At 39.0% G+C, this 23,003-nt stretch overlaps 3 protein-coding genes and 3 non-coding genes across 9 annotated transcripts; 5 read left to right on the top strand and 1 right to left on the bottom strand.

Moving 5' to 3' along the window:
* The first annotated feature begins 289 nt into the window (after positions 1–289).
* supt6h (SPT6 homolog, histone chaperone and transcription elongation factor) lies at positions 290–16,600 on the top strand. The gene is made up of 37 exons (XM_073871244.1): positions 290–437; positions 1,579–1,689; positions 1,798–1,965; positions 2,053–2,126; positions 2,220–2,400; positions 2,482–2,563; positions 2,682–2,937; positions 3,055–3,156; positions 3,253–3,366; positions 3,457–3,546; positions 3,631–3,773; positions 3,892–4,040; positions 4,122–4,232; positions 5,021–5,150; positions 5,331–5,485; positions 5,843–5,999; positions 6,216–6,402; positions 6,498–6,642; positions 7,553–7,665; positions 7,751–7,827; positions 7,932–8,067; positions 8,174–8,311; positions 10,293–10,460; positions 10,615–10,742; positions 10,838–11,045; positions 11,411–11,558; positions 11,679–11,821; positions 11,903–12,043; positions 12,192–12,387; positions 12,463–12,701; positions 12,952–13,065; positions 13,179–13,303; positions 14,082–14,194; positions 14,291–14,365; positions 14,455–14,636; positions 14,791–14,987; positions 15,077–16,600. Exons 2-37 carry the CDS (start codon positions 1,590–1,592, stop codon positions 15,264–15,266), a joined length of 5,175 nt encoding a protein of 1,724 aa, XP_073727345.1. The 5' UTR covers positions 290–437; positions 1,579–1,589; the 3' UTR covers positions 15,267–16,600.
* A 783-nt stretch (positions 16,601–17,383) lies between these two features.
* Positions 17,384–20,706, bottom strand: rab34b (RAB34, member RAS oncogene family b). 4 transcript variants are annotated; one of them, XM_055180606.2, is made up of 11 exons: positions 20,013–20,706; positions 19,650–19,781; positions 19,424–19,506; positions 19,186–19,251; positions 19,006–19,107; positions 18,867–18,931; positions 18,346–18,397; positions 18,155–18,236; positions 17,876–17,966; positions 17,610–17,717; positions 17,384–17,487 (listed from the first exon to the last, which is right to left on the bottom strand). In XM_055180606.2, the coding sequence occupies exons 2-11, from the start codon at positions 19,704–19,706 to the stop codon at positions 17,420–17,422; spliced, it is 774 nt and encodes a 257-aa protein (XP_055036581.2). In that variant the 5' UTR covers positions 19,707–19,781; positions 20,013–20,706; the 3' UTR covers positions 17,384–17,419. The 4 variants fall into 4 exon arrangements, with proteins under 4 accessions (XP_055036581.2, XP_055036580.2, XP_055036582.2 ...); XM_055180605.2 differs by having other exon boundaries at positions 19,650–19,751; XM_055180607.2 differs by having other exon boundaries at positions 19,650–19,734.
* On the top strand, positions 20,217–22,766 carry rpl23a (ribosomal protein L23a). The gene is made up of 5 exons (XM_073871243.1): positions 20,217–20,368; positions 21,116–21,296; positions 22,033–22,209; positions 22,397–22,466; positions 22,704–22,766. The coding sequence occupies exons 1-5, from the start codon at positions 20,344–20,346 to the stop codon at positions 22,716–22,718; spliced, it is 468 nt and encodes a 155-aa protein (XP_073727344.1). The 5' UTR covers positions 20,217–20,343; the 3' UTR covers positions 22,719–22,766.
* LOC129424577 (small nucleolar RNA Z17) lies at positions 21,878–21,947 on the top strand. Its single transcript, XR_008638114.1, has one exon. It is a non-coding gene; the product is annotated as a small nucleolar RNA Z17 (small nucleolar RNA).
* LOC129424571 (small nucleolar RNA SNORD42) lies at positions 22,256–22,321 on the top strand. Its single transcript, XR_008638109.1, has one exon. It is a non-coding gene; the product is annotated as a small nucleolar RNA SNORD42 (small nucleolar RNA).
* LOC129424572 (small nucleolar RNA SNORD42) lies at positions 22,568–22,634 on the top strand. Its single transcript, XR_008638110.1, has one exon. It is a non-coding gene; the product is annotated as a small nucleolar RNA SNORD42 (small nucleolar RNA).
* Positions 22,767–23,003: the final 237 nt, after the last annotated feature.

The raw sequence follows: 23,003 nt of genomic DNA, 5'->3' as shown, positions 1-23,003 counted from the left end.
GACTTCATTCGGAGTTGCGCAGACTAATTGGCTAATGGCATCAAACTACCGCGAGAGCAAATGGAAAGCATCCCACACTGGGATCGCTCTCGCGGTACTTCAATGTCATAGGCTGATCATTCTGCGCAGCGCGTCATGAAGCCGAACACATTTTTTTCTTTGGTAAACTTTACAGTTTCATAGTACATTTTTAGTTAGTGAAAGAAAAACAACAAACTATGCCTTATAACACATAATTTAAGTCCACTAAATACAAAGAATATAGTAATCACATAGTAATTTATATCGGAAGTGAAATCGGTGTATACCGGAAGCAGAATTAATGCTGTAACTCTCAGCCATTTTTGTTGTCACCAGCAAGCTGCTCAGAAGCGACGCTTTTTCCTCTTCTCGTCGTTTATTTTCAAGTCTGTAATCGAGCCGCTTCGCAAGGGAACGTAAGTGTGCTTTTGTGGTCTTTATTAAATTTCTGTGTGGTGTTTAAAAGGTAACATGTAACGTTAATTCCTGTTGTTGTTTTTCTTAGCTTCCATGTTAGTTATTAGCATGAGGCCCTTTATTTTTTTTTACTGTAGTAGTGCAGGACTGAGCCGTTTCATGTTTGGCACGTATTTATTTTACATTCTTTAAATATTTTCAGACATTCGTTATCTAATAGTAATGTAAATGTTATCGATGTGCGTTTTAAATTAGTTAACGTTAGGTTATCCCACGGACGTCAAGTTCATTATCTTGTGAGTTTTAATAGCTGATATGTGTGGTGTTTATTAGAACAAGTGCCGTTAAGTGCAAGAATTTAACCATTAAGATAACCAAACGTGAAGCTGGTATTTGTGATGGTGTGTGATCCAATCATTATGGTACTTTAACTGGTCATTATTATCTAAGAGTATTAATGTTTATTGAAAAATTTTATGGCACCAGTATGTAAGTTATTATTGAAATTCTCTGGGTGAATTTTTTATGAATCAACTAAATTATGCTCACAGTTAATTCGTTAACCCTTTAATAAGCCTTTATGATATTTGTATATGTAGTATGATCATATTTTATCTGTTCTAATTGTTATATTGTCAGCGAGAGTCCAATTACACACTTGAACCACTTGAATTCCCTCCTTTTTCTAATAGATGCCTATTCAATGTTGTATACCAACTTCAATACATAGCACTTTGCTTGTAAAGTTAAAAATAATCTTATTAAATGAGTTTGTTTAGGCACATCAGTTCAATTCAATTCAATTTTATTTATATAGCGCTTTTCACAATTGGTGATTGTTTCAAAGCAGCTTTACATTAATAGAAGCAGTGGAATGCACAGAAAATCGACAGATAACACAACATAATACACAATAGCACAAGCAGCTAAATTTGCTGCGACTATGAATCAACATTGTAAGCGTGCATATTACTAATGTAACGTAAAGAAGAGGATGCTAAGTTAAGCCCAAGAAGGCTGCCTCCCCGGGTTGAAAAACCACCTAGGAGAAAAAAACCCCAGACTTTTTAGCCGGGGAATTAAAAAAAGTCCTAGGAGAGAAAAACCATTAGCAGCATTTTTCCTTTTTTTTTTACTCAGGCCTTGCAAACATGTCTGACTTCATCGAGAGTGAGGCTGAGGAGTCCGAAGAGGAGTTTGAGGAGAAGGACCTGAAGCCTAAGAAGACGCAGAGATTTATGGAAGATGATGGTGAGATGTTTCAGATACATTCAGAAACCCTGTGTTGTTCACCTTATGTAATTTTAAATGCAGCTGTCTATACTTTATATGCTTCATTTTATGCTTCTGTTTCTTCAGAAGAGGAAGAGGAAGAAGAAAACATTGAAGATCAGGATGAGCACGGTAACCTGAAAGGACTTATAGATGATGGAGATGTGGAAGAAGAGGAAGAACCGCCAGAGGTGAAAAGTGGGGCAGATGACAGCGACTCTGGTGAAGAGGTCCATCATCGCCGGAGAAAACGAAGTAAGTCACTTACTTTATATATTATGTATATATTTATGACTTGTCATCACTAGTGTCCAAACAGTAATTCCTGTTTGTATCTCTCAGGTTATGATGACTATCTGGATGATGATGATCTGGACCTCATCGAGGAGAATCTGGGAGTAAAAGTAAAGAGGAGGGTAAGAGATGCTCCTGACTGTTCTTAAGTTTCATTCACATGTTCTTAAGAGAAATTTTGGCTGGAAACTTCCGATATTCTGTTCTGTGTCCAGAAAAAGAAGTACTCTCGTGTGAAAACCATGGATGATGAGGGGGAAGATGATGAGAAAGACATGATTGCTGATGAGATCTTCACTGGGGATGGAGACGGTGATGGAGAGGTGGAGGAGGGAGAGACTACAGCCACACTTCGTCCAGGGGATGAAGAAGAGGAGGAAGATGATGAGGAATCAGGTAGGAAAGATATTTACCCTTATTTAACACAAGTTGATACTTATAAGAATTTTAGTAATTAGTTTTTTCCTTCTTTTACAGATATAGATGATTTTATTGTGGATGATGACGGACAACCTATCACAAAAAAGAAGGGAAAGAAATTTTCTGGCTACACTGACGCGTAAGTGGTTTAAACTGTAAACAGTGATTTGTTTATGTAAGCACACACTGTGCTCTATAATTATTATCTACTATGAATTTTACCTCAACTTGCTCTTTTACCCTCTCTGATCTTTCAGTGCCTTGCAAGAAGCTCAAGAGATTTTCGGTGGCGATTTTGACTTCGCCGAGTTTGACACTGAGGCGTATGACCACGCCGAAGAGGAAGAGGAGGATCAGGAGGATGAGTCATGGGATCGGCCGAAGAAACAGACCAAGAGGAGAGTCGGCCGTCGTAGCATCTTTGAGATCTACGAGCCCAGTGAGCTCGAGAGCAGCCACATGACGGATCAGGACAATGAGATTCGTTCTACAGACATGCCCGAGAGATTCCAGGTATGAATCGGTTTTAGCCTGTGAATGGTACCAGAAACTTTGGCTTGCCCTTTATGACTGACCTTTCTTTGATGTGTTGCGGGACGAGATGTTTTCATAGTCTTTTTTGGCTTACAGTTGAGAGCCATCCCTGTGAAGCCTGCTGAGGATGATGAGCTGGAGGAGGAAGCCGAATGGATCTACAGGAATGCCTTTTCCACACCAACCATCTCCATGCAGGTAGAACAAATAAATATGTATTATGTAAAATAACGGCATGACTTCTTATTTGGCTATGCTGAGAAATGCAAATTGTGATGGTGCCTTGCGTTCTAGGAAAGCACCGACTACCTGGATCGTGGAACGACAACTAATTTCAGCAGGAAAGGCCCTAGCACCATTGCTAAAATCAAGGAGGCTCTGAATTTCATGAGGAACCAGCACTTTGAGGTATAGTTAGACATCAAACCAGGCTGAACTGACATGGCTTGATTGACTGATGTCTGTATAAACATAGCTATGCTTTCTTCTATCTTACAGGTTCCCTTCATTGCATTCTACAGGAAGGAGTATGTGGAACCGGAGCTAAATATTAATGATCTTTGGAAGGTGTGGCAGTGGGATGAGAAGGTAAGAGCAAGTCGTATCTTAATACCTACCTACTAGGTGTTTCCTTTGATACATTTTAACCTGGAATTCATGATATTTTCTCAGTGGACCCAGCTGAAGACCAGGAAGCAAAATCTGACGCGTCTTTTTCAGAGAATGCAATCTTATCAGTTTGAGCAGATCTCGGCTGATCCCGACAAGCCGTTGTCTGACTCGACTCGTCCTCTAGATACTGCTGACATGGAGAGGTGTGTTTACAAACCCATCACTTGCTGGATGTGGCCCTTTGAGATCAGTGAAAGTAAATCTGTATCGCTTTATTCTGTGTCCATAGTACTCAATCTTTTTTCTTTCCTGTATTGAGAGACTAAAAGACGTTCAGTCTCTTGATGAGCTGGGTGACGTCTACAACCACTTTTTGCTTTACTATGGCCGAGACATTCCTAAGATGCAAAACGCTACGAAAACCACCAAAAAGAAACTGAAGAAGATCAAGGAAGTGTCAGAGGAAGATGGTACAGCCTTGTTTTCATTTGAATAAGTCAAATACACCGTTCAACCGCTTATTAGACTAACACAGCTGCTTTTTCTGCTAGGCGAGGAGGCGGAAGTTGAGGAAGAGGAGGAGGAAGAGGAGCAAAAGGGTCCTGATCTAAAACAAGCTTCCCGCAGGGATATGTACAGCATTTGCCAAAATGCTGGCCTTGGTGTGTGCATCTTGAAAATATATGTTCATTTTAGCATTGCCTGGGATCAATGATGAAAAACACTTTCTGATTTAGATAAAAAATGTAATGTTAGCACAAGACACTCTTACACATAGTAAAATTGTATTAACTGTTTCCCCGCCAGTGTTTTCAAAAAAGTTGCCCGTCAGCATTTTTCATGATTTTCACAAAAGTTTAATGCCTTCCAGAAAATGTTCTTAAAATATATAGACATACGGTATATTCAATGAAAGAACAGACCCTCAGCTTTCAAACCAAAAAAAGTTTCATCATACCTTCATCATTTATCACCTCTCAAATATGGGTAGGTTTCTTGAAAAAACACAACATTTTGAGCAAAAAGCTGAGATAATTCCATTTTTGTGAAGGAATTTTGATAGAGATCAGATGCAGAGTGATCCTCAAAACTGACACGGACATACAGCTGTTTGCACTCGGGCTATACTTCCAGGTTTTATAAGTTGCGGAAGAGTGCTACCGGTGGAGAATAGCGGTATTGCGGAAAGCCGGAAATACTCGTCATTGGCAGGAAAGTGTTTTCTCTTCAATTGATGAGTTAACTCGTCAATTGGCGGGGAAAGAGTTAAGAGCTACACATTATGTCTATAATGTATTAAAGACATAATACTTTATAGATTATGAGCTGAGCTCCTGTATAGCTCACTGGTAAAACATTGCGTTAGCAGCGCAAAAGGTCAGGGGTTCAAACCCAGGGACCACACATACATCAGTTCATTTACCTTTTATATGTGTGTGACTTTCCTCAGACGGTCTTGCCAAGAAATTTGGTCTGACACCTGAGCAGTTTGGTGAAAACTTGCGAGACAGTTATCAGAGACACGAAACGGAGCAGTTCCCTGCAGAGCCTTTGGAGCTGGCCAAGGACTACGTGTGCAGGTAACTGAGGAGTATAACATTTCTGTCTGTTTGTATAAAAGGAATAAGGGAAAGTATGACATGTTTGTTATACTCGAAATGGGACCTCTGCATTTAACCCATTCTAGTGAACAGTGAACACACACACATCAATCGCAATTTGCAAAATGTTTATTAATTGCTCTCTGTGCTTTTTTTTAGTCAGTTTAGCACTCCTGAGGCCGTTCTGGAAGGCGCTCGCTACATGGTGGCTATGCAGATTGCCCGTGAACCACTGGTCAGGCACGTGCTCAGACAGACCTTCCAAGAGAGGGCCAAGATTAACATTAAGCCAACTAAGAAGGGCAAGAAGGATGGTACTTGTGGTTTTTTTACAGAATTCACACTGCACTCTTTTTCTTTCATTAACTGTTTATGTCCCATCTTCTGTTCTGTTGCTTTACCATGCTCATCACATCAAGCAAAGGGTATAAACACAATCTCAACCTACCCACCCCAAGAAAATTTGCTTACATATTTGGTTGTGTTAGAGCTCTAGCTAGAATGCTCAGTGCATATAAATGCTTGCTGTTTGCATTGGTACCAACAGTTGTATTCGCACCATTGCGGTGTTAACATAATATATGTATTCTTCGGTTAACACCAAGGATGAACTGTTACATTACGTGTTAATAGTTCTACATCTGGTAACGTCTGTCACTTTTCCCAGGATGTAGATGAGGCACACTATGCCTATTCCTTCAAATACCTGAAGAACAAGCCTGTGAAAGAGCTCAGCGGAGATCAGTTTCTAAAGATGTGCCTGGCTGAAGAGGAAGGCCTGCTCACAATAGACATCTGCATTGACCTTGTGGGGGTCAAAGGATATGGCTATGCTCTCAAAATATATGGATTAAAGCATTTTATACCCCGGGGCTGTTGAATGCGTTATTCTGATTGGTTGAGAAATGTTCCATGAGTATGCATTACCGTGGTATAAGCAAAATAATTTACTCCGGTCCTTTGAATTATTTTCTTTTTATTAATTATTTTCCTTTGAAGTAATGCTTCATTCTCAACCGTTCTGTTTGTCTTCTGTAGATATGGAGATCAGACCTACTTTGAAGAGATCAAGCAGTTTTACTACAGGGATGAGTTCAGTCATCAGGTGCAGGAGTGGAATAAGCAAAGAACATTGGCCATTGAACGATCCCTGCAGCAATTTCTTTATCCTCAGATGGCCAAAGAACTGAAGAACAAGCTCGTCGCTGAAGCCAAGGAGAATATTGTAAAGGTGATGAATGTTTATTCCTTAATAATTAAGGGCTATTAAGTTATTAAAGCAATAATGTTGTAACTACATGATTTGTTTCTTGTACCGTGGTAAAGTCATGCTGCAAGAAGCTGTATAACTGTCTGAAGGTGGCCCCATATCGGCCTGATCAGCAGGTGGAGGAGGATGATGATATAATGGATGAGTCACAGGGAAAGGGTATCCGAGTGCTGGGGGTGGCCTTCGCTTCCAGCAGAGACATATTTGTGCTGTTACTGGCAGAAATACTAAAAGTCTCTCCTCTCAAATGAATGGTATGCCTGATGGGGTTTTTTTATGTAGTCTTACAGAAATATTTTGTGTTAAGTACAGGTTGAGCTGTTTTGGCAGTATTTGTGTCATGCTGTCCTTGTTTTATCTGGTAATTGGGTCAGTGACAAAAATGGTTTAAATAACGTTAAAAGCATGCATCAGGTTTATTTCAATGCACATACTGTATTTATGTGATAAAAAATTACATTTGCACCATTTTTATTAAAGTTAAGACTGAATGGACCTGAAAATGTCAAATGGTGTAACCGCCAATTGCGCCAAAGAATGAGAAATATTAAATATTTTATCCACCTTGATGGTATGTAAGCATAATAAAAATATAATTTTATTAGTTATTTCTAAATGTACATTTTAATGCGTTTTTGTAATTTTTGTCCTGACATATGCTAAAAACAGATAATCTTTGACAAATTATGTAAAAATGTATGTAAAAAATCATATTACACTAAACTAGATGATTATATTTTATTCCACCTTTTTTATGACTATTTATAATTTAATTGAAAAAAAAATACTAGTTACACCAGTTGACACAGATTGGTTACACCACATTGACATTTTTGCACTTATCCCCCAAATATTCTTTCAAAATGAAATAAAAACAGAAATTTAGACTTGGTCCTCAAAAAAGAGAATATATCCAAGTAACCTGTAAATTTATTTTGAATTTTAACCCTTTTACATTTAATTGAATCATACAGACACTAAATAATTAACGTCACGTCACTGACCCAATTAACATTGACAGTGTGTTTCATGTTTATAAAGTGAATAGGTAGGTATGTAACTTGCTTTTGAATGGTATTTGACTGTGTTTGCCTATGTTTCTGTAGAGACACGCCAGTATTCTGTTCCCTCATTAATGGTGAAGGAGAAGTCGTGGATTTCCTCAGGCTTCCTTATTTCCTAAAGAGACGAAATGCGTGGAGAGAGGATGAAAGAGAGAAGAAGGTAAGGAAAAAGCCTGCAGATCTTTTTAATAATGCAGATGTTGGCTGTTTTATTGTGCATATAAAACATTACTTGTTTGTTATAGCTTCAAGACATTGAGAACCTGAAGAAGTTCCTCCTTAGCAAGAAGCCACATGTCGTTGCTGTCTCTGGGGAGAATCGGTGGGTTCAATTTTAGTTCCTTAGGTCTTGAGAGTTATTTGCCGCATGCAAGCTTTCATTTCTCGTGGATCCCACGTGCTGATCTAATACCTGGATGTGTGTAGTGATGCTCATATGGTGATGGAGGACATCAAACGTACCATCAGTGAGCTGGAGCAGGACTCCTCTCTTCCTGCAGTTGGAGTTGAGCTGGTGGACAACGAGCTGGCTGTGCTTTACATGAACAGCAAGAAATCTGAGGTCAGCGCAGAGAGATATCAACATCATACTTTAAAACATTTTTGAGAAGGTTCTGAATCTTTCATGGTGTTTTTTCTAATGTGCGCAAGTATTGCTTCTCTCATAGGCGGACTTCAGAGACTACCCACCTCTGCTTCGGCAGGCTGTGTCTGTGGCCCGCAAGATTCAGGACCCGTTGGTGGAGTTTGCCCAAGTCTGCAGCAGTGACGATGACATACTTTGTTTGAAACTACATCCCCTACAGGTAACAGTGCATTTCATGACTTTCTGTTTCCCATTTACATGTTTTGTCCGTGACGTCACTCATAGGTTTGTGAAGAGGTTTTTTGAAACCAATAGTTGGCAGTGCTTGGCATTACGTCACCGGGCATCACTCGCAAAGATGTGGGACGTGGTTGAAGTTGAAGTGGCTGGTTGCTGAAACCATGCTTGATGGTAGTGGCAGTGGCCGTCACTCAAGTGGCCACGCCCTTAATTATGCAGAACTTAATATAATTTAAACAGCTGTTACAAAAAAATCCCTGCCTCACAGTTGTCATGAAGGGCAAAAACACTTTTTGTACCAGGCTGTAAACACATTTATAGACCTTTCTCACAGTAACCGGAAATACGTAATCGTCGTGAAAGAGGAGTTCCTGTCAAGCGTCAACACATTAGAAAAACACAAACCCGGGCAAGTTTAAAATGGATCAAAGAGTCTACACAACCTCGTTAACGGATTTGCCAAATATTACATTTGCTGATGTGACACGACTAATAGAGGAAATCTTTTTCCATGAAGAATTTGTCTATAAATATCAAGGTAAGTAGAGAGCGAGTCTAACTGTTACTGAACTGTCAACTAAAATAACACATTATTAGAGTGTCCACTTAAACATAATGTATGTATAGTAGATGAGATAGACTACCTTACTAAAACATTATAGTCTGCTTTGAATGAAGCATTATGGTACCAATTACCTTCAATTACTGCCTATGGTTGTCCAAGTGAACGTCTTGTGTGTAGCAACAATAACGTTAGCCGGATGCTTTCATTATCAGTTAACATTTTTGTCTGGTAATGTCTGTGGTCATATGTTTGTGTGTAGGGGTGAACTCGTTCCAACAAAAATGGGTAGAGACAGCATTTGGTTGCAAGCGGCGACCAGTGAGCCCTAAAATGTAATCGTCTTTAGTGAAGTGTCTGCTGCATACATAAGTGCTCCCCTTTCTTATGGTGAAGTTAGGTCGGATAGCCTGAATCCACTTCTGTCTAACTTCACCATCAACAGGGAATTAATGCAACAGATACGGCTTTTTACATTGCATTGACTGCGGAGGAAGTAGATTTCCGCGACGATTGCGTATTTCCGGTCATAAATACGGAAGTTGTGAGAGAGGTCTATTTCTGCTGTAAAGTTGGGCATTTTAAAGGGACACTCCACATTTTTTGAAAATAGGCTCATTTTCCAGCTCCCCAAGAGTTAAATATTTGATTTTTACCGTTTTGAAATCCATTCAGCCGATCTCCGGGTCTGGCAGTACCACTTTTAGCTTAGCTTAGCATGGTCCATTGGATCTGATTGGACCATTGGCATCGTGCCTAAAGGTAACCAAAGAGTTTTGATATTTTTCTTATTTAAAACTTGACTCTTCTGCAGTTACATCATGTACTTAGATCGACGGAAAATGAAAGGTTGTGATTTTCTAGGCAGATATGGCTAGGAACTATACTCTCAATCTGGGGTAATAATCAAGCACTTTGCTGCTGTAACATGGCTGCAGCAGGTGCAATGATATTTCGCAGTGCCCGAAAATAGTCCCCTGCTATTGAAAGTAACCAAGTAGGAAAAATGGTAAATAGGAAAAATATTGAAACTCTTTGATTACTTTTGAGCTTGATGTTAATGGTCTAATCAGATTCAATGGATTATGCTAAAAGTGGTACTGCCAGACCCGGAGATCGGCTGAATGAATTCCAAAACGGTAAAAATTAAATGTTTAACTCTAGGGGAGCTTTGAAAATATCTTCAAAAAAGTGGAGTGTCCCTTTAACATGGGGGGATCTATGGGGTTGACTCCCTTTTGGAGCCAGCCTCTAGTGGCCAGTCGATGAATTGCAGATTAAGTCACTTTCATGTTGGCTTCACAAAAGCGATCGGAAGGTTGCCCTTGGTTTACATACTGTACAGTGTACACTTTATATGTGAAGGTCGGTTGGGTCAACAATGTACCAATGTTTTTAGGAGCATGTGGTTAAAGAAGAGCTGCTGGGGGCTCTTTATTGTGAGTTCATAAACCGGGTGAATGAGGTAGGTGTGGATGTGAACAGAGCCATTGCTCACCCCTACACTCAGAGTCTGGTCCAGTACATCTGTGGCCTTGGATCAAGAAAAGGTTCGCATCTGCTCAAGGTAAGCTGGTCTTCAACAATCGCCAACTTTATCCAATTCTCTTCTACGACTTTGTGCTATTTCTTCTTCAAATGATAAATATAGTCCATTTGTTTATGGTTGATAATATTTATTTTGCTTGATTATAATATTGTTGTCTTTGGATGTTTCTCAGATTCTGAAACAGAACAACACTAGGTTAGAGAACCGGACTCAGTTAGTCACCATGTGCCATATGGGACCCAAAGTCTTTATCAACTGTGCTGGCTTCATTAAGATCGACACCGCTTCTCTTGGAGACAGGTGAGACGTTTAATGTTAATAAACGGCTGTAAGATAACTTTGGTTTTGATGCATGCCGCCATAAAATATTCAATTTCTTCTGTCACTCTATACAGCACTGACTCCTACATCGAGGTTCTGGATGGTTCACGTGTCCACCCTGAAACGTACGAGTGGGCACGGAAAATGGCAGTGGATGCTCTGGAGTATGACGAGTCGGCGGAGGATGCCAACCCAGCCGGAGCTCTGGAGGAGATCTTGGAAAACCCGGAGAGGCTGAAGGACCTGGATCTGGATGCCTTTGCTGAAGAACTTGAGAGACAGGTGAGATAAAAGCTAAAGGGTTGAGATTATTCAGTACATTTTCAAGGAGATCCCCTTTTATATGGATAATATTACAATATAGGTTATACACAATGAGAAAATAGAATTACCATGCTGTTGGTTGCTAGTAGGTGTTCCTGCTGGACCGCTGTATATAATAATAAAAGATGATGGATTACCGTCTGCCCACCATTTGTTAGACGCTGAATGGTGTTGTTGCTTCTATCCATAAAGATTTACAGAAATTTGCTCTTTTTTTTCACATTGCAACAGTTGCTGTTATTTATGTCAGCAGAAATTGAAACCTTCATTAAAAATTAATAAAAAATTCAGGTTGCTTTACTGTGAATGTATTTTTCTTTCAGGGCTATGGTAATAAGGGTATCACTCTGTATGACATCCGAGCAGAGCTTAGCTGTAGATATAAAGATTTAAGAGCCCCATACAGGCCTTCCAATACCGAAGAGGTCTTCAACATGCTCACCAAGGAGACACCCGAGACCTTCTATATTGGTAAAAGCAACCTTCACTTTTGATTCATATAGTCTAATATGGTATGTTTAGTTTTAAGATGATATAAATGAAGTGATTATTCATTTTGAACATTCTGTTTCTTCCTCATGACACGTATAGGTAAACTGATCACCTGTGTTGTGACCGGCATCGCTCACAGACGACCACAAGGTGAGAGTTATGACCAGGCTATCCGTAACGATGAGACGGGACTCTGGCAGTGTCCTTTCTGCCAGCAGGACAATTTCCCTGAGCTCAGTGAGGTGTGGAATCTCTCTTACCTGTTGCAATCCAAAATGCTGATTGTCCAGAATTTTAGCATTAAATGTTTTTGTTTTTCCCAGGTGTGGAATCACTTTGACAGCGGGTCCTGTCCTGGCCAAGCCATTGGTGTGAGAACCAGGTTAGATAACGCTGTCATGGGCTTCATCCCAACTAAGTTTCTCAGCGACAAAGTAGTCAAGCACCCTGAGGAAAGAGTGAAGGTAAGCTAATGCTTTTCTTTGTCATAAACAGTATTAAAGCCAGGGTCTGCAAAAGTTGAAATGGACTGACAGCTAATTAGACAATCTATGACCTGTTAAGATTATCATGATATAGTCTTTAACTTCCAAAATGTTTCTCCACCATTAGGTTGGTATGACCGTGCACTGCCGCATCATGAAGATTGACATCGAGAAGTTCAACGTAGACCTCACTTGCAGGACGTCTGACCTTAGCGACAAGAACAATGAATGGAAGCTTCCCAAAGACACCTACTATGATTTTGATGCCGAGGCAGATGATGTTAAACAAGAAGAGGAACTTAAGAAGAAGCAACAGAGAACCAGTCAGTACAATTTTTATTCACACGAGTTTGACTTCATTCTTGTCACTTTCATTAACCCTCTGCTTTTTTCTGCAGCTTACATTAAGCGTGTGATCGCTCACCCATCGTTCCACAACGTCAACTTCAAACAAGCGGAGAAGATGATGGAGTCAATGGACCAGGGTGACGTAGTGATACGACCCAGCAGTAAAGGCGAGAACCATCTGACGGTCACGTGGAAAGTGGCTGATGGGATCTATCAGCACGTGGACGTGCGTGAGGAAGGCAAGGAGAACGCCTTTAGTCTTGGGCATACGCTCTGGATCAACACCGAGGTGAGCTGTTGCTTTAACTATATCTCACCCGTGTAGTTAAGTCTGAACATCTGAGACCAAATAAGATGGACAAGTAACAATGCTTGTCATATTTATTTGATTGTTGACTTAAAGGAGAATTTCTGTATTATAAAATGTTCAGTGTTAAATTCAATCTTGAATCATAGATTAGCGTTTTAGGAATATGATTAAGATTTTGGCGAAACATTGTGAAAAACACACAGTTGATTGTAGTTTTTGTTTTCTGCAGGAATTTGAGGATCTGGATGAAATCACAGCCCGATATGTGCAGCCCATGGCTGCGTTTGCACGAGACCTGCTTGGTCACAAGTACTTCAAGGACTGCAATGGAGGTGACAGGAAGGTACATCAACCGTTCTTGATTCTTCTTTTATCTTTATTTAATGTTGTAATCAAAGATTTAATGAAGCTATATGTGAGACATTGTACATTTGATGGTTTCTTGCCCTTCTACAGAAAATGGAGGAGATCCTTGTAAGGTCCAAGAAGGAGAAGCCCACATTCATCCCCTACTATGTTTCCGCTTGTAGAGACCTGCCAGGCAAATTCCTGCTGGGTTACCAACCTAGAGGGAAGCCAAGGTAACACGCACTATTATGTGTTATTCTATATTATATGCCCAAATACTATTTACATAATTTACAGAGATCGACATGTGGTTTACTTACAAAAAGTAAAAAAAAAATATAATAATATATATATATATATATATATATATATATATATATATATATATATATATATATATATATATATACATACACATACACTCACCTAAAGGATTATTAGGAACACCTGTTCAATTTCTCATTAATGTAATGGTGTAGGGGATGTTTTCTTGGCACACTTTAGGCCCCTTAGTGCCATTTGGGCATCGTTTAAATGCCACAGCCTTCCTGAGCATTGTTTCTGACCATGTTCATCCCTTTATGACCACCATGTACGCATCCTCTGATGGCTACTTCCAGCAGGATAATGCACCATGTCACAAAGCTTGATTCATTTCAAATGGTTTTTTTTGAACATGACAATGAGTTCACTGTACTAAAATGGCCCCCACAGTCACTAGATCTTAACCCAATAGAGCATCTTTGGGATGTGGTGGAATGGGAGCTTCGTGCCCTGGATGTGCATCCCTCAAATCTCCATCAACTGCAAGATGCTATCCTATCAATATGGGCCAACATTTCTAAAGAATGCTTTCAGCACCTTGTTGAATCAAGGCAGTTTTGAAAGATAAAGGGGGTCAAACACAATATTAGTATGGTGTTCCTAATCATCCTTTAGGTGAGTGTATGTATATTGCAGCATACAGGCATTATGTATATGTAAGATTTGGCTTTGGTCTTTTGTTTGTAGGATAGAATATGTATCCATTACGCCAGATGGTTTTAGATATCGGTCCCAGATGTTCCCTACAGTTAATGGTCTCTTCCGCTGGTTTAAGGACCACTACCAGGATCCAGTGCCAGGTTAGTACTTCTTAGTTGTGTGATGGTTATGCTAATTGTCTTTTGGTCCAGCCGTGTTGTTTTTCTTAAATAACATTATAATTTTCTCTATGAAAGGCATCACACCCACCAGCAGCAGAACACGAACACCTGCATCTGTGAATGCCACACCTGCCAACATAAACATCGCAGGTGGGTCTCTTTTAAACACAGCAAGCATTGCCGAACCTTTACCAAATATAATTCTCCTAAAAAAATCCCAATCCTAATCTGTCTTTTAGATCTGACCCGAGCAGTCAACGCTCTACCGCGAAATATGACGTCCCAGATGTTTAACGCTATAGCAGCTGTGACCGGACAGGGACAGAACCCCAACACAACACCGGCCCAGTGGGCCTCCAGTCAGTACGGTTACAGCGGAGGCAGCAGCGCGGGAGGAGGCGGCAGCAGCAGCGCTTATCACGTACGGCAGCTGTGTCTGTTTGTTCAGTCCATACTTTGCACAATGAAACCTCTTTAAGATTAATTGCAGGCATTGACAGGGATTTGGGTGGTGCCAGATATTTGTGACAATGGATCGTGTTTATATTTAATACTACTTTTCTTTTGGTTGGCAGGTGTTTGCAACACCTCAGCAACCCATGGCCACACCCTTGATGACACCCAGCTATTCTTATACCACACCTGGCCAGCAGCAGGCCATGGCAACGCCTCAGTATCCCAGCAGCACCCCACAGTCCTCACATGGACATCATCCACATTCTTCCTCCACTCCGTCATCGTCTTCATCCAGAGTCCGGACGCCACAACCCAAGTCGAGTGCACTTCACTGTAGTGAACTACAAAGGATATTTTGATTAAAGTTACTCAATTCACCAATAATGTGTGTGTGTATTCCTCCAGGTCGAGTTCCCACACAGCTGTGGATTGGGGAAAGATGGCCGAACAATGGCTGCAAGAGAAAGAAGCCGAGCGACGGAAGCAAAAGACGCCCCGCATGACGCCCCGCCCTTCACCAAGCCCCATGATCGAGAGCACCCCTATGTCCATCGCCGGAGATGCCACCCCCCTCTTGGACGAGATGGACCGATAGGAGTGGGGACAGAGGTGTTGAGGCATCTCGTACAAACCCGGTCCATCCACATCCCACCATCACCCATTGCTGTCTTTATAACTCACTTTCGCTGCTAGAAGTATTTCTTTTCCAGAATGACGGTCATTCAGAGCTACTGACGCAAAGACAAACACTTGAAATGTGATGACGACAAACAGATTTAGGAAATGGACCTACAATAAAAGTTTGTCACAAGGGGGTTCTTTCTTTTAAAGTGTGTTTGTGTGTGTGCAACACACATCCTTTTTCGTTTCAGTTTTTTAAGAGGAAAGGCGTAAAGCATGAGGAGTTGCATGAGTCGGTCTGGTGTCCAAATCATTGTGAGATTAATTCGAAACCCACACAGGCTTTGCCAAACCGCTTTTCTTTGTGTATCTGGCTTAAACATTTAAATAAAACCCTATTTCAGTATAAACTATAGCACTGGAATGTTTCTAAATCTTTTGTTTTGTCAAGCTGTTATGCAAGACCTTAAAACTCTAAGGGACAAAAAAATAAATTAAGCAACAAATGAATGTGCACACAAGAAAATAAATGACAATATTAGACGATTAGAGCGATAACTCCTCTAGTCATGTTTTATTGTGTATGTTTATTCACAGAAATGTGGGTTGGAAGTTTGTAAAAACAAAAATATTGTGCCGTTTGCCAGAAAATGTGTTTAACTGAGTTTGGTTTTTGAATTTGTGATTTGCCATCAGTTTTAGTTTAACATTCATTCATCAGACAAACATAAGCTTGGGGTTTTACTTTGGAGTTTTTCAGGTTAAAAATTAAACTCCTTATGCGCTTATGTAAGTCAAATGAACTGTTATACTACAAAGTATTGAAACATCTGATTTGCTTTTTCAATAAGGAATTGTTCATTTGAGTGTTTGAATGTATCTTTCCTGTGACAAGCTTACAAACGTTTTTCCACACATGCCGTTTTTAATGGTGTTCTGCAAGACTTCATCCTTTCCTCATGTACAATCCCATATATCACTTTAGATAAATGATGTTACATTACGGCATAAAGAAAACTTACGACTTCTAATACTGTGACTTTTCAGTCACACACCATGCCAAACATTAATATTATGGAAATGCTGAAAAGGTCCTAATGCTATTGATTTTTATTTTATTGTTTTGCCATTTTTTTAACAAGTATAGTGAATTTTCAATTGTCTTATGAAGTTGAGTTGTTGGCCTGCTCATGTGTTCTTATAGCATAGAGGCTGCATCGAGGTCAGCTGATGAGTATCTAATCCATTTTATTCGGTGTATTTTCATTTCTTTCCTTTGATGAAGATATTAAAATGAAATGATCCTGATTCAAGTGTTTTTATTTGTTGCAAAGCCTTAAAAGCATCTATTTATTAGTAAGTAAAGAATGCATTAGTGATTTATAAGATATGCTTTAAAAGACTCCATTATGATGCTTTCATGATGCTTGATGCATTCTGCACATACTGTGTAATCCAAAGTTACTAGTGGACTAAAAGATTTTCAAAAGTTAACAGCATAGCAACTTTATTATAATTGCAGCCTTTATTCAGTCATAAAGCTTCACAACAAATTTTAAGAGAACAGAATTGGATGCTACATGGAAAGATGCTGCTTGTACTTATCTATAACACTCTCATCTCTTCCATTTACGTCTCTAACAATACTTCCATTTATCTCGCAGTGGGAATCTCATGTTTTTGTGGACAGCATCAGACCTCGTGGTCATGGGTACTAGCATAAGTATCATATTAACTAGAGCAACTCATGATGCAATGAAGACAAGAGCTGCATTTATAAGAGGTTCACTGATTTTAATCCAATATTAATGTGAATAAGTCCGCACTACGATACAGCCGTACACAAAATAAAATCTCTGCACAAGTATTATGCTAAACTAACCCTTTACCAGCAAATACAGGAATCACTGTAGCTTTAAATAATCATAATCATGAAGTCATGATCCCTGAGTACTGATTTAGACAAACAGGAAGTGACACATTTTCACTTGGTCTTGGTTATTTGCCTTTTGCTCTCAACAAACTGAATTATTATGTATTTATGTATGTGCGCATAATAATGTAATATACAGAATATCAAAATGATACGAATTATACATAAATTTCAGATTTTTTTTTATATATCAGTCAACGACAGCAGTTGGAATGCCTCTTCTTAAAACCTTTAACATCTTCATCACAATCATTTGAGATTTCTGTGAAGAGACAAAAAAGCTTTAAAATAAGAAGTACACATCTACCGATATTCAAATGTCTGTAAAAACATTTGTGTTACAAAAAATTTGTTGTTTTTGTGAGGTTATTAGTGATTACTTACTGACAATACCACAAGCTTGTCTAGAATTGTTCCTCTCCAGCTCAGATAATACAGTGGCCTCAAATGTAAGTGATGCAACCCGTACAAAGAAGTCTCTAACAGTTTCCCCTGTGCAGCACAATAGCAGTTATTACTGTACTAAACCATATAGTTTTTATGATGATTTATTTATATGTATTTTATGATGTCATCTTTCTGGTCTTACCAGTTTGAGGGCATCTAAAACATCTGCTTTTAAGATCTGGACAGATGACATGTTACTTTACCTGAAAGAGCAGACACAGCCCAATACTCTGCTCTGATCTCCTCTGAGAGCCTGACGGCCTCCTGCTCCATTTGGGCCAACTGATCTGGGTGCTGATGGGGGAAAAACACATCTATCTTGACTTTTCAAATAAAAGAACCTCATGGGGTTGTGTGATAAAAGCTTGAGTTAGAAGTTAGAAGGCTGCTGGTTCATTTGAGCTAGATATGATTACGATGCAACAATACATAGAGATTCCACGTCCTTTTCAAACCTTCAAGGTAATTTTAATGCAACTCACACTAAGGTCTTTCTTGGTACCAACGAGAAACAGAAGAACACTAGAAGGATCATTATCTTTCATGGCATCTTCGAGCCACTCTCTAAATAATGGACAAAAAGAGAGGTAAGAGAAAGGAGACACAAATCATTATGACAAAACTGAGTTGTCATAAAACAAGCACACAACCTGTAGCATTGTTGGTACTATACCTTGCATTCTCCAAAGAGTTGTAATTGCTCAGGTCAAACACAACGATGATGGCTACAAACAACAGACAAATAGTTTTTTACATAATTCACAGCAAACAAACTTGATGCAGCCTTATTATATCGTTAAAGGTGCAGTGTGTAAATTTTAGCGGCATCTAGTGGTGAGGTTGCAAATTGCAACCAACGGCTCAGTCCACTGCTCACCCATCGCTTTTGAAACACATAGAGAAGCTATGATAGCCGCCACCAGAAAAATGTCATCGTCGGAGACAACTTAGTAAAAAAAAGTTTGTCCGTTAAGGGCTTCTGTATAAACATGGCGGCACAAAATGGTGACTTCCACGTAAGGGGACCTTCCGTGTACGTAGATAAAAACGTCTCATTCTAAGCCAATAAAAACTTAACGGTTCATTGTAAAAAGGTCTTTATGCACCCCTGAAAATATAGTTATGTATATTATTTTGCATTTCTGTCAAGAGATCCTTTTAAAAATTACACACTGCACCTTTAATATTATATACCTTGAGCTCCTCTGTAGTATGTGGATGCAATGCATCTAAATCTTTCCTGGCCTGCTGTGTCCCACCTGCAGTGAGATAGACTTTAGATCAAACACTGAATCAAGGGATGAACTTTAAACCACAATACTAAAACACTCACAATTGCATATTGAAGGGCACTCCAAGGACCTCAAATCTCTCCATCTCAAAATCCACTCCAATAGTTGCCTTGTACGTCTTGTCAAATGTGTCTTTACAAAATCTTGAGACCACAGTTACAATCACAATCATTAACAAAGTCAATTTAGTCTTTAAAATGTAAAATATTACATGCTTTTACCGGTTAATTAAACAGGTTTTTCCAACTCCCACATCGCCAATCACTATGATCTTGGCTACATTCAATCTGATGATACATGGTAAAATAAAGGTCATCAACATGGATGATGATTTATCATTGATTATTGATCCCATTGCATATTACACAATGCTATACAATGCAGTTTACAGAGAGAGAGAGAGAGAGAGAGAGAGAGAGAGAGAGAGAGAGAGAGAGAGAGAGATAGAATTTGACTTACCCTGCTTTCTGTTCCTGACATGCCTCTCTAACAGTAACATTGAAGCCATCTTTAGTGTGCACTGCAGCATCTCTTGTGAAATACTAATACAAATTAGTAAGTAAGTCAAGTGTTTGCCCATTTTATAACGTAATAATAATAGTAGCAAACATAAAGATGCATATAGTGTTTGTGTATTGTAAAAGTTAACTGTATGTAGTGCTAATGTGAAAAGGGGAAATGTTACCAAAGGGAGTTCACAGATGATTCTGTCTTGTTTCACAGGAGGTAGTGTGCTCATCATGTGAGGACTTAACAGGACCACATCAATACTAATGCTGCAAACACACTGTCATTCTCATTCATTCTTTAACTGATACTGAAATTATTAAACACATACATTACTCACGATAAAGAAAAAATACTAAGAAATGAAAAGTAAACATTTCCTGCTTTTATACATTTAAAGCTGCTTTGAAACAATTAAACAATATTGTGAAACGCGCTATTGGATAAAATTGAATTAAATTTATAGTAATAAAAAGCATAATAGTGTTAACAAATTACTATAAAAATATGATTATGTAAATTAATGTAAAGAATAACTTACCTTACTTAGGGTAAAATATCGTTTTTAAGTTCTACAAGAACCCTTGATGGCAATTGTTATGATAGGCGACACATATCAAGTATGTTTTAGCAGGTGGTTCGTGAGTCTTTATCAAAAATACATGAAAAAAAAACATTAAAACTCGTATAATTAGAAATTATCGCTTTTTCTCGCAACAGTGCCGTGCCCTGTCCTCCTGCAGCTGTGATCTGTATAGAGTGCGTAATTAAACTTCATTACCCACAATACATTGCTAAGTTCTCGCGATATCTACGTTTGTGAACCCCTGCGATAAACTGAAGGAAACCCCGTTCGTTCTTCTTTTTCCAACATGGCCCCGAAGGCGAAGAAGGAAGGTGCGTTACGTTAAAAGATTTTAACGTGTAAAATGAGCGTTATTGTGAATATTTACAGCTTTTGTTCTATTTATAACAAGGCATAGATAGTTTTGTTTGTGTTTTATCTTTTACGGGCGTCGGAAATTACATAAAATGAAGTTTGAATGCATGTGTGCCGAGTCGAACGTCCTCAGTCAGAACCGCCACTGAATTAGCAAGCTAATATCATTGAACTGAATGCACTGGTTATTTCTCCCGTACCATTCTGGCAACGTGTCAACAAATATACGTTAATAGTTAAAGTCATGATGTGTTTATTTCATTGAAAGATGCACTGAGTATATTTGCGTTATATGGTAGCGCAATGTTAGCTTGTCATCGTTAGCTAGTAACTTACACACGTGGCTACCGATATCGTTTTTATCTTATTTATAGCCATTCAGTTTAGAATTTTACAAAGCCCTTAAACTGACCTTACAAACGAATTTGTTTTAAAACAAAATGGCATTTATGTCTGTAATGTATTTTGTACTTGCAGTCTGAATGTAAACATCCATTGAGGTTCATGTTTGAAAGCTAATCTAAGCAGACAGTCAAACTCCCATATTAGTTATAACAAGTAAATAACATTTCACCTGGGTACGCAGTTGATTAAAAAATATACTTAACGCATTTTGTGTCAAATAAAACTCCTATATATTCAGTGGTATATAGATTTGTCAATCTTGAATAGTAAGTTAATGCAAGTTTGTAATCTTTCTACAGCTGTGCCGGCTAAAACTGAAGCCAAGTCGAAGGCCCTGAAGGCCAAAAAGGCTGTGCTGAAGGGTGTCCACAGCCAGAAAAAGAAGAAGATCAGGACATCCCCAACCTTCCGTCGGCCCAAGACCCTGCGTCTGAGGAGACAGCCTAAGTACCCTAGGAAGAGTGCTCCACGCAGAAACAAGTAAGATTGTGCTACAGTCTGTTCAAATTTATGTATGTGGTTTAAATAGAATTTTCTAAATTAGTCTAGTTCTTTTTTTAGGGGTTTTTACATATAGTTCTTTTCTAAAGAACCAAACCCAGTTCACTTAAAGTAAACCAGAAAAGGAACTAGCCGAATGTGACCTCAGTCCTTTTGGGGTTCACAATAAAGTGGACTCAAAAGAGGACCCAGTTCTTTTTTTGGTCCTCTTCAGAACTGAAGTGATCTCAGACCCTTTCTTGTTCACATCAAAACTTTATAAAAACTCAGATCCCAGATTTTTGTGCAGCAGTTGATTTTAATACAATGTCCAAACAACACGCAAAGTGTACCGGGAACTCATTTATTTCACATATCAAAAATAAATCGAACCACAAAAGAACCCAAAAGCGAACCGTAATCAGACCACCTCCTGATGTTGTCTGAGTTCGGTTCACTTTTGGGTCCCTTTAGGGGGGTCTGAGATCACTTGGTTTGTTAACACATACACCCTAAACTGCTCTGAGAGCGTTTGGAGGGCTCAAACGAACTAGGTGTGAAAACACTCTTAGAAGATTTAGGATGCAAATGATGGGAATTGCGATCAAAGCATGACATCTGTGATTACAAGTTTATAAACACTGATGCATCCTTGTAGGTTTACTTGATATGATTCTGACTTATGTTTTTACGGAACTCCATAAGGTTAAAATTGAAATCTTTTTCATTCTGCCAGGCTGGACCATTATGCCATCATCAAGTTCCCCCTGACCACTGAGTCAGCCATGAAGAAGATTGAGGACAACAACACCCTGGTGTTCATTGTTGACGTCAAAGCCAACAAGCATCAGATCAAGCACGCTGTCAAGAAACTGTATGACATTGATGTGGCTAAAGTCAACACACTGATCAGGTACAACTTTGTGTGTAGGCACATGTATAGTCATTGAAGTTTCTCTGTGTAATGATGTAAAAAGTAATCATTACTCTGATACCTGATGTCTACAAAGGAACCACTGATGCACAGGGAGAACAGTGATGATGATAAATAATGCAGTGATGTATGAGATTAGTTCTGAATACTTTATTCCTCTCTGCAGGCCCGATGGTGAAAAGAAGGCATACGTTCGTCTTGCACCAGATTACGATGCCTTGGATGTTGCAAACAAGGTAAATGGTGTTGTAGCAAATGCACACAAGAGATTGTGGAGATTTTCTGAACCTGTTTCTTGAAATTCTTTCATAAAACTATTTGATAAACTTGCAATTCTCTGCATATGATGTAAACAAGTTTCTGCCTGAATGATTATGATGCATTCAAAGGAACCACTGATGCTTTGCTTTTACTGTAGAGAGTATTTGACACGTCTGACACATACTGAATATGATTTATCTTTTCTTTCACAGATTGGCATCATCTAAATCATTCTTGGTCAGATGTACAGAAGAATAAATGTTTGTAAAAACCTCCTTTTGTTGTTGTTTCATTTCTGTTTACAATCAGGGTTTGCAAATAAGCTTTGAGAATAGGACTTTATTTAAACCCTATTATTCAGTTGTGTAGGTTGTCTTTAAGTTTGTGACTTTGTATAATCTTCATGTTCATATTTACTGTAGTTTGCAGACTTGGACAGAATGTTGGGAAATTAAAGATTTCATACTTTTAGTTGTGCAAGACATAAACCGAAACCTGCTTGAAATGCTTAA

Source organism: Misgurnus anguillicaudatus, chromosome 9 (genome assembly GCF_027580225.2).
Source record: "Misgurnus anguillicaudatus chromosome 9, ASM2758022v2, whole genome shotgun sequence".
NCBI classification, from domain to species: Eukaryota; Metazoa; Chordata; class Actinopteri; order Cypriniformes; family Cobitidae; genus Misgurnus; species Misgurnus anguillicaudatus.
This window is presented reverse-complemented; position numbering and strand designations above follow the sequence as displayed.

Bases quoted from the DNA above. Each gene is read 5' to 3' on its own strand.
- supt6h (XM_073871244.1), top strand. From the start codon at position 1,590: ATGTCTGACTTCATCGAGAGTGAGGCTGAGGAGTCCGAAGAGGAGTTT. The intron at 3,774-3,891 runs GTGTGTTTACAA...CTGTATTGAGAG, and splicing joins GATACTGCTGACATGGAGAG to ACTAAAAGACGTTCAGTCTC. The intron at 4,233-5,020 runs GTGTGTGCATCT...GACTTTCCTCAG, and splicing joins TTGCCAAAATGCTGGCCTTG to ACGGTCTTGCCAAGAAATTT.
- rab34b (XM_055180606.2), bottom strand. From the start codon at position 19,706: ATGATGAGCACACTACCTCCTGTGAAACAAGACAGAATCATCTGTGAA. The intron at 19,108-19,185 runs GTAAAAGCATGT...TGTGGTCTCAAG, and splicing joins AAAACCTGTTTAATTAACCG to ATTTTGTAAAGACACATTTG. The intron at 17,967-18,154 runs GTGAGTTGCATT...TTCCCCCATCAG, and splicing joins GTACCAAGAAAGACCTTAGT to CACCCAGATCAGTTGGCCCA.
- rpl23a (XM_073871243.1), top strand. From the start codon at position 20,344: ATGGCCCCGAAGGCGAAGAAGGAAG. The intron at 20,369-21,115 runs GTGCGTTACGTT...ATCTTTCTACAG, and splicing joins CCCGAAGGCGAAGAAGGAAG to CTGTGCCGGCTAAAACTGAA. The intron at 22,210-22,396 runs GTACAACTTTGT...TCCTCTCTGCAG, and splicing joins AAAGTCAACACACTGATCAG to GCCCGATGGTGAAAAGAAGG.